Below are 17357 nucleotides of genomic sequence, written 5' to 3'. Positions count from 1 at the left end.
AAGCCCCTGAGTATCACTGCTTTAGTAACATCAGTACTTTTAGGGCTTAAAGTATTCTCCTCACCGTGTCTGAAAACAGGAAGCTGGGATTTACATTTGGTGAGCCACAATTTCATTAGGAAACGAAGACAGCCGCCAACAAACTCCAACCCAAGATTTTCCTTCCTCATTTGGAAACGTTTTCCAGGACACGTGAACTTCTTTTGCCACATTTTCCACCACTCAGGAAGCTCCCTTCTGAGGCCACCTGGCCTTGCTTCTCCCTTTTTCCAACCCCAGAAAAGGGGGGGGGGGATGTTCTATTGAATTCCAAGGCCTATAGCTGAAGTAAGAGTCTTTCCTCCAGTAATACTTGTGAATCATGTTCTGCTTCACCTTGTCTTCTATGTACCCTGAGTTTCACCTCTCTTGTATTCCGCCCTGCCTTGCAAAGTAGAATCCATGTGCCTTCTGACTCTCCACTCCATTTGAATCTTTACTTGGATTACTGCTAGGTCTTCGATTCTAGCCTTGATAAGTACCCCTATGGTAGCTCCTCCCACCCCAGTTTATGTAGTTCCAAGTTCCCCTTGAAATAGCTGCATTCTGAATATTGCTTGGATATACTTAACCTTTCTGCTCTGCTTTTAGTAATCTACATCCTTTTCTTGAGTGGCACCTTTTGCACAATTGTAGGCATTAAGAATAGTCTGATGTCATTGGCGACATCCGAGTATGCCCACCATGTGATTGATATTGTTTTAATTGCTTGATTGTCTTATTATTATTATTATGTGTTTTTGTATTATTATTATTATTATTATTATTATATGTTTTTTGTGGGGATAATAATAATTTACTTTGTAAACCACTCTCAGTGGGTGTTAAGTTGTCCTGAAGGACAGTATATAAATTGGATGTTGTTGTTGTTGTTATAGGTTTGGACACATCTTTCTTTAATAAGATTGCCAGGCACAGCCTGGTAACCAGCAGGATACTGATTTGTGGGACACAGGGGGCATTTGTGATGGCATGACATCACTTCCTGGAAAAGCCCCAAAGAGATGTCATGCCTCACTGAAAACTCTATGGTATCACTGAAACTCTATGGTATCACTGAAAACTCTATGGTTTTACCATAAAGTTTCCAGTTATTCCTAGAGGTATGACATTACTTTTGGATTTTTCCTAGAAGTGACAGCACACCACAGACCCAGGGTTATTTTTATTTCATTTTATCTTATCTTATCTCTAATCAGGTGTTGAAACCTATGTCTGTAACTCCTAGGTGGCAGAGGGAAGTTCTGTTCCCTATGCTTGACTATTTTAGTGAGAAACCAGGTTGCAGACTGACCCATTGACATGGGTCTTACACACACACACATTATATGCTTCATATATTATATTGAACTTAGCATCTCATGACATATTCAACATGTCCATGATTAAGTTAAGATAATTTTAGAGCAACTTACACCTTATTAAAGAGAAGACTGATTACAGATAGGAAAAGTTTTTGATAACTTCTATTGTTTTTCATAATTGAAAGATAAATCAAGAAACGGAATCACTTTCTAGAACTTGGATTTAGAATTTACACCCAAACTGATTTCAGTGATGTGATTTTGTTAATTATATATTGTCTAGAATTTCAGTTGTTTTCTATTGAAATTTTTGAATTTTTCAATTGAGTTTATTTTGTGGCTTCTATTTTTTGTTTCTGGCAAGAACATGTGAAAAATCTACATTTTCTAGGTCTTTCATTGCGTCTTGGTTTGAATGTACCCAAAGATTGGGCAACATCAATGGACAAGGCAGGGTGTAAATGTAGACAGACAGACAGACAGACAGACAGACAGACAGACAGACAGACAGAAAGAAAGAAAGAAAGAAAGAAAGAAAGAAAGAAAGAAAGAAAGAAAGAAAGAAAGAAAGAAAGAAAGAAAGAAAGAAAGAAAGAAAGAAAGAAAGAAAGAAAGAAAGAAAGAAAGAAAGAAAGAAAGAAAGATGCAATTAGACCTGCATGACCACATTCCCTGACCTTTTGTGACTGCCCCCTCATAGGGTTCCCAGGTCCCTATACCCTCCCAATGGAACAGGGAGGATCCGGGTCTTACCTGGAGTAGTTGTTCTTGTTCCCAGTGAAGAACATGCTCACATCTGGCATGATGACATTACTTTGGGAAGTGACATTGTCACTTGCCTTTGGGAGCATACCAGGTGTGTACTTTCCCAGGTCGTCTGCTGGTGGTGGGAAATCACGGGGGGGGGGGGGTTGCCACCTCCTGCTGATCACTGTGAATCAGCAGGTAATGGGGCAAATCCCTGGGAGATTGCCTGCCACTGGCAGGCAACTGGGAATCCTACCCTCACCTCTTGGAGCAGCCATTTTGTGGTTGGTTCCACTTCCTGCAGCAGCCATTTTGTGGTTACATCGCTTACCCTGTACCTTACCCAGAATATGAAAGCAGGCTAAAAAGGTTGGAGACTCCTTCCCTGGATATTTAACCAGTTCAATCAGAGTATAGAATCCAATAAACAAGGAAGGAATACACAAGATAAACCATGCTAGCGGATGGCCTGTGCACCATGCTAGAACAGCCCCCCTCAAATTACATCCTTCTAAGCTTATTGACTTTACACACAACGTAGTGCAAACAAAAGCCATCAAAGAAACAGAAGAAAAATCTTTTCCATATTCTTAAAAGAAAGCTGATTACTTCAACTGACCCACCTAAACAGAAAATATTCTTGCTTGTATAGTTCAAGATTTCACTCACCATCTTTGGAATCTATTTACATGCTTCAGAGGAAGCAAATCCATTTATTTTTCTAATGATAAATGGTAGTAATATTCCTAGTAGAAACATTGACAAATGGCAAGGAACTGTCAAATGCAATAGCTTAAGGCTATGGACTGCCAATAATTTCACCGACCTTTCCTCTCTAAGTTGCTTTTTCATTTTCCTAGAAGGAGCCAATATCTTAAATGGGCTCTTGGAAACTCTGACTGTAACACTTAGCAAACAAGAGATACTAAATGCTGTATTCACATTACAAATCCTGAAAGGGGATGATATCAAAAGGAGAATTGGGGTGTTTATATCAAATTGCTTGGATAAGTAATTCCCTATGTCCAGAAAACCCTGAGAAGTATAATTTTGTAAGAGGAGCTACAAATCTGCAACACTGAATTCCTAGCAAAATACAAATCTCTGGATTTTTAGAAGGAACCATGTTAATTAAACTCATATACAGTCTTGCAATGAATCCAACAGAACAGTCCAGAGTTCACTTGGATGCCTCTACTGTGGCAAGGATAGCAGTAAAAGAAAAAGAAAATATCACTGTTTTCTGCCAGTCTATCCAATAGAGCTCTTTTGTATGGTGAGCAGAGTTTTACAACCTAGTTCCTAAGGCAGAGCATGTAGAAGACCCATCCATAGTTCTCTGTGATTTGTAGAGGAACGTGCTGGTAAAATCACTCTCATTCATTCCAACCTGAATTCCACAGGGGACCTGAATAGTACACTTGGCCTCCTCTGGTCTCAATGGCGTGGATGAGTTTAAGTTATTGACACCAGAAGGAACTGACAGGGCTCTTGGAGAAGAGCCAAACACTTGTGTGCCCAGTCTAAGCCTCTCATGGCTCAGCTTTAATCTTAAGAGACTGAACAGTGCTTTTGGTAGTGAGAAACACCTCCATTAAGAGAAACGAGGTTTGGGGCCTTGTAAAAGGAGACAGGAATTAGAAATGGGGGGGATCACAACTGGAATTATCTGATCTTGCAAAAAATAGAGCAGTTCTTATTTGTTACTCAGGGAGGAAGCTGATTGAGCATGCAGTGATAGTCAACTCTGTGCAATCATGGATGATGGAGCTTTCTTCTCAAACTGGCTTTCTGGTTAGTTTCAGGGCTGAATCTGCCTTGCTTGTCATTACAGGCAATGTCTGCTAGAAGACAGGGGAGTCTTCTAGACCTCTCTTCAGTCCTTAATACCATGATATATTTCTAGAGCCCTGTGTGGGTTGAAAAGTAGGGTCATTGCACTGCAATGTTTCCACTCCTACCTAGTTCATCGATGGGGGAGGGGGATGATGGTGCTTCTTCTCAGAGGATTTGTCCTGTAATTTCTCACAGGATTCAGTCTATCTCCCATGGTGAATAGGTTTTATGCCTGTTCTGGATGGGGTCATACTCACCCTAAAAATAAGGTAAACAGTGTGAGGGTATTCGGCACTGCTCCTAGATACCTGAGTAGAGGCTGATCCCCCTAGAGTGTCTTTCCCCCCCTCACTTCGGCTTGCCACTTGCTCCCACTTTTTGAAAGGAGCATCCTGTCACTGTCATGCATGACTCTGAAACTTTGCCAACCTTGCAATATCGCTAAAATTTCATTTCACTCCTGCTAATTCCTATATTGAAGATATGTATTATCTAGTATTGCAGAATGCTACCTAATACCAGTTTCAGGTGGTTTGAAAGCTAATACTCTGGAAACTCTGTGTTGCTCTTTAAGGTGCTACTTGCTCATCTAATATCAGGATACCATCATGTAACAAAGTTTCTCCAGGATCTAGTCCTATGAAATGCAGAATTAGGAATATTAGAATTGATACTAAGAACACATTTTACTCTTCAGTACATAGATCCTTAATGTAGTTTAGAAAATGAAGACAGACATTTTTAACGTTTTACAGAACTCATGTTCTAATCAGTGTTTATTTTCATTGGTGGACACTGAATATGCAAAAGCCCACACTTGAGAAAATTATTTAATATATAGTATGGGCTGCTCGCAACCACTGCCATCCTACTGCAACATCAAGGGGCTTCTTGCAGGGTTATGTACTAGCCCAGGATGCTTTCCGGATGAGCAGTGTAGCTCAGCCATTCTAGGAATGTGATAGGCATCACTGCCAGAAGTGATGTCAGACAAAGCAGTTACTTAATGTGAGGTCAAAAGAGGTGGATTTGGGGTACTAGAGAGCCAGCTCTATTCAGGCAACCCTGTATAACGAATAGTTGATAACATCCTTTCCACAGTAGGCTTGACATTCTTAGAAAGCATCATCAGTTAAACCTTCATATTTACCAGCACAGCATGCTTTGACAGCTATTTCAGCCCAAGACATTCACAATGCACTGCTATAACTGGCATCCATAATATTAATTCCATATACCAACAGCTGTATCCCTCTGAATAACCAAATGCTAGGGACAATCCCTGCTTCTGAGTGCACAGAGGTAACATGTGCTTTTTATTCAGCATGCTTTGCATTTATTTATTTACAACATTTTATTCTGCCCTTCTTCCAAGGAACTCAGTATGTTATACTTTGGTCTCCCCTCCTCTCTTTTACCTTTACAACAACCCTGTGAAGTAGTTTGGGCTAACAGAATGTGACTAGCCCAAAGTCACCCAGAAATCTTTCACGGCAGAATGAGAGTTTTAATCTGGCTCTCCCAAAATCTAATCCAACTTTCCAACCACTACACCAAACTGGTGTGATACACAGATGTATTTAACTGATAACCCTAAACCTATGTACACCATCTAAAATCAAACCACCAATAACAAACATCTTAACTGACATCATCACCACTGCCACTGGCTTGACCTTGACCATCACAGACAGGGATGGGTTGAGATCCCAGAGCAGCACAGCTGTCTTGCTGTTAAAGGCAGCTTCTCCTTTCAAAGACAGTAAGTCCTGCAATAGAGTATTGGAAGGAGATGGTTCCATAGCAATGGACAGCCTGGGTGGTATCGTGTTTAGAGTGTCTGGACTATGACTGGAGAGACCCAGTTTCAAATCCTTACTCTGCCAGAAAACTTACTGGATAACCTTAGGCTAGCCCAGACTAGCCCGATCTCATCAGATCTCAGAAGCAAAGAAGTCACTGCACAGTCAGGTAAGGGCAAACCACTCTGTTCCTCTCTTGCCTTGAAAACCCTACAGGGTCACCATAAGTTGGCTGTGAGTTAACTGCACGTTACACACACACGGGCTCTCTCTCTAACTCAAAGATTGTTGTGACAATAAAACTGAATAGAATTCTGTGTATCCTTGCTTTCAATAGGCAGCTCAGGATTTACCCCATATAAATCTCTAAACAATAATGTTAATTGAAAGTGCCAGTTTTGGCCTGTTGTATGCCAATTAAACCATGTACCAGTTTCCTTCTGTATCCAATATGCCATTTCTAGCTTCCTTTCTATTAATACTACAATATTTTACTCATTCAAGTGCATTCTTACTAGTGTCTTTTCTGCATGTCTTTGTATTTTGCCAGTTTGGAGGCAAGTTTATCGTCTCCTTTTTTCTGATCAGAGTAGTTAAGAACTACACTTTTCTGGTCACAGCAGAAAGAAAATCCCCAAAATATAAACTGCAATTCATGACACATAAAATGTCTTAAAAGTCGCATACTGGATTTTCTTTACAATTAATATTGATTATGGGCAATGGGCTGATTTATACTTTCAATCATTTGATTCAGCTCCTGAGGTGACTTTCATAAGAACATAAGATGATCTTTGTTGGATCAGATATTGGCCCATCCTGTTCTACACAGTGGCCAACTAGTTGTCCTGGAGGACCAACAAAGGGAAGCGTCTAAGGCCTTCCCCAGATATTGCTGCCTCCGTGTGCAGATTCCTGTTAATCACAATGACTAGTAGCTACTGATGGACCTATCCTCCATGAATTGGTCTAATCCTCTTTGAAAGCCATCAATGCTGGTGGCCATCATTACATCCACTGGCAGTGAATTCCACAATTTACTTGCTGAGTTAAGACGTTTCCCCTTTAATCCATACTGAATCTTCATCAACTGAGGCATCAACTTCATTGGGTGCCTCAGGTACTAGTGTTATGGGGGAGGTTAAAAAGTTCTTTCTATCCACTTTCTCCACCTCATGGATAATTTTAGAAACCTCCATTATGTCCTGCCTCCGATCATCTTTTCGCTAAACTGAAAAGGCCCCAAGTCTTTAGCCTTTCATCACAGAAAACATGCCCCTTTATCATCTTGGTTGCCCTCCTTTTGCAGTTTTTTCAGCTCTGCAATACCTTTTTTGTAGATACAACAATTAGAACTGTGTATATTAGTCCAAATGATACCACACTAAAGGGCATTACAGTATTAGCCATTTCATCTCTTTCATATTAATCACAAGCATGGAGCTGGGCTTTTTCGCTGATGCTGTATACCACAGTTTGGATAGTTTGGGCAGATCAAACACCCTTGGCAGAACTATTTTGTCACTTCATATCACCCTCAGCACAGTGATATTCAATGGAATTTGTGTCCATACATTAATCAGATAATGCATGTAATATCTACATCATTTTACTCTTTTGTTCAGCTTTATTAAGTATACATGGTCAACCTACAGAGCAAGTGAGGGCACGTGTGCATACAAGTTAATAAAAACATAAAACAGGATTTCATATCAGTATACACTTATATAAAGAACAAATTATACTTAAAACAGCAGCATTTCTTAAGCTAAAACTGACGACTGAATAACACACCTGTTGGTATTATTAAAACTACAGTGTATGCATGTGTTTCTGTGTCTATGAGCTGATACAGCATAGTTGTCATGGATCACATGGGTTCAGAACTCAGCATGAGGCACCGTTAAGCAAGATTTCAATCTCTGCCATCCATCCATCATGCATGTCCTACCTTGCAATAGTGTTGTAAGAATTACTAAGATAAATATACTTTGAGAATGTAGGGACACTGTAACACTATACAATTAAGGATCAATCTCTAGAGGAGATGCAAAGTTCAGGGGAAGCATTTCACAATGGACATAATCCAGCCAACCTTAAACACTTTTAATGTGTCATCTGTTTCAAGGAAAGAGAGTTAAGCAGGTACTTAAGCATCTAATTGAAATCAATGGGACTTATGTGGACAGGACTACAGCCAACGTTTTTAATATAACAAGTATCTGCTGATAGGATGTACAAATAACAAACTGGGAGCACTGAGGTCTCAAAGAACCTCCCTAAATAACAAGGTGATGTCCACTTTGTCTGAGGACTTCCTCTGCTTCTATGGCTTCATTTCCTTGTTGATAATTAATAAACAAGGCAGATAGTTATTAAGGTGAAATATTAAAGAGTTTTATAATTCCCAAATTGGGGGGGGGGTTGCAAAAACGATCTTGGAGTCACAACACACCACTGTAGGAGGCAGAGATGGAAAGAGAGTTGTAGCAACTTGATAGAGCCTTGAGGATTTTCTAGCGACTTCTAGAAATCCTTGGAGCAACACTGGCTGCAATTTTTAAGCAACTTCCTCTCGGGCCGCCTGTATGCCAGCGAGAGCATACCTACTTTTCTCCGCCTAAGAAGGGCACTCAGGTGCGCGGGCTTTCCACCAATGTCCCCCACCGCTTTAAATCGCCTTTTAGCCTTGGCAACGGGCACGCACATCGCCAGGTATAAACAGAGCCTCCCTTTGCACTCTGTCCTCACAAAGTCCCGTCCCGAGCAGATCAAACTGATCCAACCTGACAGCCTCCGCTAACGGATCAGGCGGAGGTCGCCCGGGCGCTTGACAATGCTGTGCAGGCCCACGGCAGCCCCAGCCAAGACAGACGAAGCCGCCGAGCCACCCCAAACCTCGAGCCCCGGCGGAGGACTTGGCCCTTGGGACAGTTTCGAAAGAGGCCAGCGCGCAAAGACTGCGCGCAGCAGAGACAGCAACAAAAACACGTGTTTGCTGGCTCCAGAAGGGCTCTTGCGAAAGGCGCCCCAACTTCGTCCCGATTCCTCCTCTGCTGCCTCCCCCTTTCCACGGCATTTAGCACGAATCCGGGCGATTGCAAAACTCTGGGGCGTCAGACGGAACTTCCTTTCGCTTTCTCTCCCAGGCCCTTGTGGAAAGGAGGTCAGCAACTCGAGCCCAGGGCGCGCGTACTCGCAAGTCAGCCCCCCCCCCCTCCCGGAGTCTCAGGACGCGCCGCACAGAAGCGTCGCCCTCCGGTCTTCGCCCCCTTCAAAAACCAAAAGCCCCGTCTAGTTTGCTGGCGTGTAGCCTCGCAAGAGTTAAGGCAGCAACTGCTGGCCGGAAAGACGCTGCCTTCCTGCCCTCGAGAGGCTCTCGTTTGCAGCGGCGGTTGGAAGCATTCCCCGCGGGCGGCTCGGGGCTGGAGCGCGGGGGTGGGGTGCAGACAGGGCCTGGCAGATCTCGCCGCCAGATAAGCAGAGACAAAGCAGCTGTTCTCCCGCGGCACAAGCCAGCCTCCCGGCCCCTCGGCAACCGGTCTCCCGTCCCGTCCTGCCCCTGCAAGCCCAGTCCCTCTCACCCGTCCGTGGATGTCATGCTCGGGTCCAAGCCCCCTCTCTGCCGCCAGGAGAAATCCAAGGATTAAAAAGGGGGCGGGGGGCGACCGCGTCCTTTTATTCCTGGCTGCCGGAGACCCCCTTTAGCGCCCGCCTGCTATAATCCTCCCGGGTCGGCACGGCCAGCATCCAGAAGCGCGTCTCTCCGGAGCGCCCCCGCTGCCTCCTCCTCCTGCTGGGAGATTTCTCAACGTCTTCAGAGGCTCGAATCTCTTCGAGAGAGAGAAAGAGAGAGAGAGAGAGAGAGAGAGAGGAGCGGAGGGGGCCGGGTGGCGAAGGGGGTGGGCGAGAAGCTCCGCCACCGGGGGCAGCTGAGTGGGGGGCGAGGGCACGGCTCAGGCAGCGCGGCCACCTGCGCTCGGCTCCTTGGCTCGTTGCATTCCCTCGGAAGGGCCGGCTGGGGAGGGCCAGGAGCGCGCGCGCGTGTGTGTGTGTGAACGCGTGTGCGAGGGGGGAGCGAAGGCTGAGTGTGTGTGTGTGTAAGAGGTGCTGGGTGACTTCACATCGCCATGGTGTTGGCTGAGGCTGGATTGGAAGGTTTAGCTGTGGATTTGCGCTCTATCCCTCTCTATTTTCGGCCAAGGCTGACATCATTCGCGACTCCTCCAAATCCCCCAACCTCTTATTGATAAGGGGGAGGAGGGCGAGAAGAGCCCGCCCGGGGGAACGCGCGGATCCCTTGGCGGGGAAAGCGTTGCTGGCTGGCCGCAATGTGGGGCGCTCCCCGGCCGAGCGGAGCTGCCCATTGCCGGCTTATTTGCACTCCCTGCCCTGCAGTTCCTCGAGTGCGGCGGTGGCGGTCAGCAGATAAGGCAGGAAACGCGGTTCCCTTTGTGCTCGTGTCGGCTTCTGAGCTCGACCCGCAGCAGCAGCCAACGCCTGGCTGCCAGCCAGCCAGCCAGCGCCCCCTCCCCGGTATGTTTAAAGCCCACCTTTACCACCCAGTCGGCTCTGCAATTGGAGTGGATCTTATATGCAGACCTCCGTTCCCACCCCATCCTTTCAGCTTAGCGTGCCCTGCCACGGTTTACTGGCTGGCCGGCCTCGGTGGTCTAATTGGAAGTCTGGCGAATTAGTGCGAATGCTTGACTGCCTTATTGTTTTGTGTTTAATGCCCGGCTGCAGACATTGCTTGTGGTCATATAGAAAGAGCGGCCAGGAACGAGTTAACCTCCCACCCCCCGCCACGCTGTCAGGTTCGTGCCCTTTGAAATCTGCCTGCATATCTGCTTGGGACTCTGGTAGAGGGGAGGAGCCGCTGTAATGAATTAATGCTCAGGAGAGGAAGGAGGGCTCATCACAAGCGGTGCACACGCACACCCCCACCCACCCAGAGCAAAGAAGTCTGTCAACTGTTCAGGGATCCTCTCTTGTTCCTTGCCTGATGTGGAAATAAATTACTTTATGCTGTGGACAGAAAATGCTGTTATGGAAGGGCATTAGTGAGATTTCTAAACAAGTCAGAAAAGAGTCCAGTAGCACCTTTAATCTGACGAAGAGAACTGTGATTCTCGAAAGTTTATGCTACAGTCAAGTTGGTTAGTCTTAAAGGTGCTACTGGACTTTTTTCTATTTTGCTACTACAGACTAACACAGCCAACTCCTCTGGATCTAAACAAGTCAGGCGGTCTCCAGAAGCCCTAAAAAGAGAGCACCTGGTCTCCTGGCTTCATATATTTCCCCCTTTCATATTTCCCCTTTATTATCCCCTCACTTCTAGAGATGTGAGTGCAAGTTTAATTTAAACCTTCATGTATCTATAGAAATATTTTGTCCATTTCTGTAGTCCCTACCCGCATATAACATCCTTTGTTATTCTAGTTCATGCAGGTAGTGTTGGGGAAAGTAACGGGACGTAGAATCAATCATGTAGCAAACAACAGTTGGGGGGGGGGGGTTGTATTAAAGAATTAAGGAATAAAAAACAGAAACATGGACTGATGGTGGAGAGAGTCTCTAGTGAATATATAAGCAAGCTTTCAAATGACACAGAATTACCATCGAGTTCAATGACCACAAAAAGTTAACTCAATAGGTAGCATTTTGACTGTGGTATTCTAAGGTGTGCAATCCCCCATCCTTGCACTGTTAGCAGTTTAGTTCAGTTTCTTTCTGCTTGATTATTTCCCTAAACCAGTAATTTAAATACACCCTGTATGTTTCTGTGGTTTATCTTGGCTGAGAATATGAACAGCTTCTTTACAGTAATAGGCTATAGTATTCTTTGATGGTAATAAGTCTGTCCTCTAAGACTCTGCTGACCTCTGTTGGAGAAGTGGTAAATCAATGGTTATCTAAAGAAGCATGGGAAAGAGCAGACACAGGACTTTTCCTGGAAATTTGAAGCAGTGGATTTTCTTTACTTCAAACAACTTCTTAATTGGCATTCTGGGAAGCTGTCAATAGATGAGCTTCCTTAGAATAAGGTAGAAGAAGAGATAATAGGCATTCTTCTCAAGTGGAACACTGGCTACAGGAGTCCTAAGGAAAACATTGCTAGTGACTGTAAACTTGGAGTAGCACACCAGCTTTACTTGCTGGATTGAAAAGAAGACACACATATCGTGCAAGTGTTTTCCTTCAAAAGACAGGGGAAGTGGGGTAAGCCAAGGCAGAGTTGAGAGAGAGCTATGGGAAGGGGTGTTTATTTGGGTAAGAGCAAAGCAAGGATGCAGTTCTGCAAAACGGGTCTAGTTCATTGTACTCCATGTCTGCTTCCATCCAGTCCATATTCCTAAAATGTTTGTTGTGCAACAAACAATACAGCCCGGGTTGTACAGGGCCTTGTATTATGCAATCCTTGGCCATGCCTTGCCTGTATTACTGGCACTACTTCCTTAGTGACTTTACTGCCAGTTATTCTGTTCTCTCCAATTCTCAATGTCAGCATTGATTTCAATGGCCTTAGATTGGAGAAACTGTACAGGATTAAACTGTTAGTCCTCTCTCGCTGAGAATGTCACTAAAAAAAAATAAGTGCCTTCATCACCATTTCTCTCTGGCTAAAATCTTTGCAAGTTCAGGCCCATATATCCTCTCCTCAAAACTGCCAACATCCTTTAGCAAATTGCATTCTGACTTTGTAACACCAAGATGGCAGAGGAGTGGAACATTTCCTGAATCTGCTTAAAAGATTGCCCTACACAGAGCCTGCGTAGCAACAGACGTCTCCTGTTTCATCTCACTTTTTGCTCCCTTCCATCTACGCTTCAGCAATCATCAGTTACCTTTGTTTCTTCAGTCCCAATTCAAGCAGTTCATTTGTCCTCCCACTGCTAATAGTTGTATACCACTGTCCACCATCTCTGTTTCTATATCGCACAAACATCTCTGTCTTGTTGTATATAGTTTTGTCTTATTTGTATATCGTTGAAAAGTCCAAGTTTTCCTGTTATTACACTTGATCCACAATTCCTTTTCACTGAAGGAAATTTACACATTTGTTTGCAAATGATCTACTGCAGAACAATCAAATAAGCTAGGGGCCATTCCTGAAGATAGTCAAATGGAGTGCATGGAGTCTCATATGAGCTCTCCAAGAGCACATCTCGTGCTTGTTGTGAGTGATTCCTCTGAACATATAGCTGGAAAATATATCACTATGATTACAGAAATCACTGCAGAAAAATGCTAGCCATATATCTTGAGAGAGCCTAATTCATATGTTATCTGTATCAATCAATCCATAGGGAACCATAGGATATGGAGTTGCAGAACTCTGAAAACACACGCAAGTTCAAATACAGAGATGAAAAAACTGCTGAAACAAAGCATAAGTAATTAAATATGACATCTTTAACAACACAGAAGCTGCCCAATAGGAGCGTATCTATATCAATTCAATAGACACTACCCAGTAGTATAGTCTATAATCCCTGTCCCTTTACCAAAGCATCTTTCTGAGCCATTTCTTACCGTATAGCCCTGTTACCTGAGTAAAAAGGCCCTGTTGAATAATTCAGTTTTGAATAGTTTGTGAAAAACCAAGAGTGGGAGCTTTCATGACTTCCTCAGGCAGGTCATTCCATAAGGTGGGGGCCATCACAGAGAATGTGTGTGTGTACAGGCAACTGTTGATTTTGCCCAACATCACCTGTATTTTGGCTCTGAAGCACCCCAGAAACATATAAGGACAAAGATCCAGAGGAGTTAGCCGTGTTAGTCTGTAGTGGCAAAATCAAAAAGAGTCCAGTAGCACCTTTAAGACTAACCAATTTTATTGTAGCATGAGCTTTCGAGATTCACAGTTCTCTTTGTCAGATGCATGGAGGGCCAAAAGAAACTGGTCAGATATAGAGGAGGAGAGGGGAGGGCGGGTTAGATGCAAACAGCTCCTTCTGATACGTAGATCATTTTGCTTCTGTAAAGGTTCAGAGGAGTTAGAAGTGTTAGTCTGTAGTCAAGTGCATCTAGTCAACCAAGACCAGGTGCTACTGGACTCTTTTTGATTTTGCTACTACAGACTAACACTTCTAACTCCTCTGAACCTTTACAGAAGCAAACTGATCTCCATATCAGAAGGAGCTGTTTGCATCTACATATCAGAAGGAGCTGTTTGCATCTAACCCCCCCCCCCTCCTCCTCTATATCTGACCAGTTTCTTTTGGCCCTCCATGCATCTGACAAAGAGAACTGTGATTCTCGAAAGCTTATGCTACAATAAAATTGGTTAGTCTTAAAGGTGCTACTGGACTCTTTTTGATATAAGGACAAAACAGCCAAACTAATAATTGAGGAAATACCACAAATATAGTAGATTTGTAGCAGAGATAAACTGACACATGTTTTTGAATATTTCAAATATCCCATCTGTGGGATACCAGTTTCTACTTCATAAATTGCTCTTACAGAGGTAGACTAACATGAGAGGGTTTCTCAAACACTTTGTTCTGTGCATCTACAAAAGGATCCACACAATTCTATTCAGTTAGTAAAAGATGAGAAGGAATGGGGGGGGGGAAGGGTTTATTTTTATACCTTCTTCAAATGGTACCTTCTTTTCCACTTATCTAGTATTATTCATCTCACAGCTTTTCTTAAATAGATTCACCATCTACTGTAGTCTTTATAGTAGGCCTTCTTATTGGTTTGGATTTAGCTTGCTCCCTGATCCTGCATTAGGTTGACTAGATGCACTTGACAAAAATCCTGTACAAGAATCACTGTAGTGAAAAAGTGTAAAATATTCAGACAAACCCTTTATTTATTTTTTATTAAGGAAGAAAACACCAGGATAAACAAAAGTAAAAAAAATAACATTCAGTTTCAAGTATCTTTTACCTCTCTTCACTGGAGAGGGAGAAGAGAACCCACAACCACATCAGCGTATTATGATGTACTTTAAGTGGATCCTCTTCTAAAAGCTTTCTACTAAATTAAAATATGACAACACATCTAAGAAGAAAAATAGCACCTCTTATATTCACTGACAGTTTGCTTTTTTTCTGCCAGGAAAAATAAAATGCAACATTTTGGCTTAGAATAAACACCTTGCCATAAAGACATCATCCAGAAATCGTTTAAACATTTAATACATAGAAATCAAATGTGCATGAGTAAAAAAAATGTATATAAAATGTATAATTCTGGCAATTCTCTCCTCCTGCCCAAAACACCCCCAGAAGTGCTCTTCCTGGAAACTAGGGGGCCCTGGGTACAGATGGTTTCTCTCCTAAGTGGGGGGAAACAGCAAAAGATGTCTACTGTTGCACCTGCAGAAATTCTAGGCAGGAGGATCCAAGCCAATGTCTTTATGGAAAATTGCCAAAGAAAATAAGACAAACAATCATAATGCATTTACTTTACAACCAAGTATGGGGGCTCCCACTTCTATTACCCTTTCACCTTTTTCTGTTTCATACTCATGCAGAGAAGCTTTAAACAACTGCCTTTTCAGCCATGATGACTGCTTTGCGTAATTCTGGGCTAGGTTTGCTCATACAAGAGGTCACTTGCCTGGCTTTCATATAAGCCAAGATGATTAGAAAGCCCACAAAGCGTGGTGTTTCTGATAGAAAAAAATGCTCTGATGAAGATTGTCAGGTGCTCAGGTAGAAGTGCTGGCAAGGTGTAGCTCTGAATAGCAGGAGAAACAGCATGGAATAGAAACAAAGAGGACAACAGGCAGCCTGGAACCTAGACTCACTGAGACTTCATTCAGCACAACAGACCTGGGAGAGCTCCAGAGCAGGCAGCAGCAAAACATTGGCTCCCTAGGACCACCTGATTCTCACGGGCAGGATAATTCTGGTCCAGGGTGTTTATAAGTTATTTTGACCCCCTGTGGCCCACTCCTTCAACCAGTGGTCCCAATTGTTCTGTCAGTAAGGAACTGGTGTCTGACCTACAGGGTCCTCCTAGTTTAAGCCCATGACAGCTGATTGTGAGAAACTCAACTCCCATTTATGTATTCCAAGTCTTTTTTGGAGACTTGACTGATTTTGTTTTGATTTTATCATTGTCATGGTCCTGCAGTTTGCAGGAAGGCTGAGTCTAAACTCTGGAGTAAGGCCTCAGGCTTGGCTGGCTAGACTTGGGAACCTAGATTGGAACTGCAGACCACAGGGCTTGTGCCTAGTGGACCAGTCGATCTTCTGGGAGTAGATCTGGCTCAGCTGCATTTGCTGGCTGGTGTTCAGGTTTCTGAAACTGTGCTGCACCTGGGCCAGGATCCTGGAAGCATTTCTACCATCAGAGCTCTGTTCTGGATCCAGGCACAGAGTGCACATGTTAGCAATGAACAAGTTGTTGGCTTCACAAAATTCTATGAATTGCTATCCTGCTTCATTTCTTGATCCCAGTCCCAATTTTCCATGTTTTATTCCGCTTTGTCTCGTATTTTTTGTTCCATTCACCTATGATTATCAGCATATCTTGTTTAGGTGTGTGATCAATCTCTTTTTGGACACTTGCATAAAAGTTTTCAATTTCTTCCTCCTCAGCATCTTTAGTTGGGCTATAAACTTGAATGATAGTTATGATAACAGACTTTCTGTGAAGTCTGATTGATATTAATCAATCTTTGCATTATAGTTCTTTTTAAAAATATTAATCCGTTTATTAACAGATGTGTCTATACAGCTCACAGATTTTAGACAATAGAGACTTTGTGTTATAGCTCTTTACTGCTTGTGCTATGTCCTTTCTCACTATTAGAACATGACCATCTCTTCTGAGATTGCCATTTCCAGAGTAAAACAGTTTGCAATGATCTGACTGAAAATGTCCCAATCCAGTCCACATTAGCTCACTCCTGCCCAGGATTGCAATGTTTAAACATTCTATTTCTTGTTTTACAATTTCTAACTTACCTGGCTTCATACTATTCACATTCCATGTTCCTATTATACGTATCACACCGCTTTTGACATTCTTTTTGCATCTGTTCACATCAGCAGCTTCATTAAGAACAGCGCTATTCATACTTGTCCTCTGCTCTTCCCCAGTAGCCAACTGAATGCCTTCCAATCTGGCACTATATCTTCCATTTTAGATTGCCTTGTCATCATAGTTTTCAAGGTAAGAAATGATCAGAAGTGGTTTACCATTGCTTTCTTCTGCACAGTACTAACCAAGGTTAGCTGAGGTGTCACCACTTTTGTCTGTGAGAGATCCTCCACCTATGTCACCTTCCACTACTGCTGCTGCCCAGTAGCTAGCCTTCAAGAATTCCTCCACTCCCACCCATCACCCTTGTTATGGTCAATTCTCTTCTGCTGATGTGACTGTTGATTCTCGAAGGGGATGGGTGCATCTTAGTCGGTGTCTTAGCTTTGAACATTCTGCCTTGAGTGACTCTTCTAAAAGTTCAGACTGTTGACCAAGTATGCACTCATGACAGTGTTGCTCTCCACTTCACTGACACACTCAAACCCCCTCACCACATTAAGGTGTGTATCCAAGAGTGGGTTATACTGAATCCAAAATTACTGCTGGGCAAAGCGAGTTAATGCAGCTGTATTCTCAGTCTAACCCAGAAGATGCCCCCCTACCTTGGTACAGTTGATCT

The 17357-nt window shown here is 43.3% G+C and overlaps 1 protein-coding gene across 1 annotated transcript in view; it reads right to left on the bottom strand.

Annotated features, from left to right (window-relative positions):
* SLC1A2 (solute carrier family 1 member 2) overlaps window positions 1-9584 on the bottom strand; it is a 165783-nt gene extending 156199 nt beyond the window's left edge. Inside the window, exon 1 of the mRNA XM_054971291.1 lies at window positions 9313-9584. Coding sequence (XP_054827266.1) covers window positions 9313-9329 — 17 coding nt within the window. The 5' untranslated portion in view covers window positions 9330-9584. The remainder of the gene's footprint in view (window positions 1-9312) is intronic.
* Window positions 9585-17357: the final 7773 nt, after the last annotated feature.

Source organism: Eublepharis macularius, chromosome 2, assembly GCF_028583425.1.
Source record: "Eublepharis macularius isolate TG4126 chromosome 2, MPM_Emac_v1.0, whole genome shotgun sequence".
In the NCBI taxonomy this organism is placed as follows: Eukaryota; Metazoa; Chordata; class Lepidosauria; order Squamata; family Eublepharidae; genus Eublepharis; species Eublepharis macularius.
This window is presented reverse-complemented; position numbering and strand designations above follow the sequence as displayed.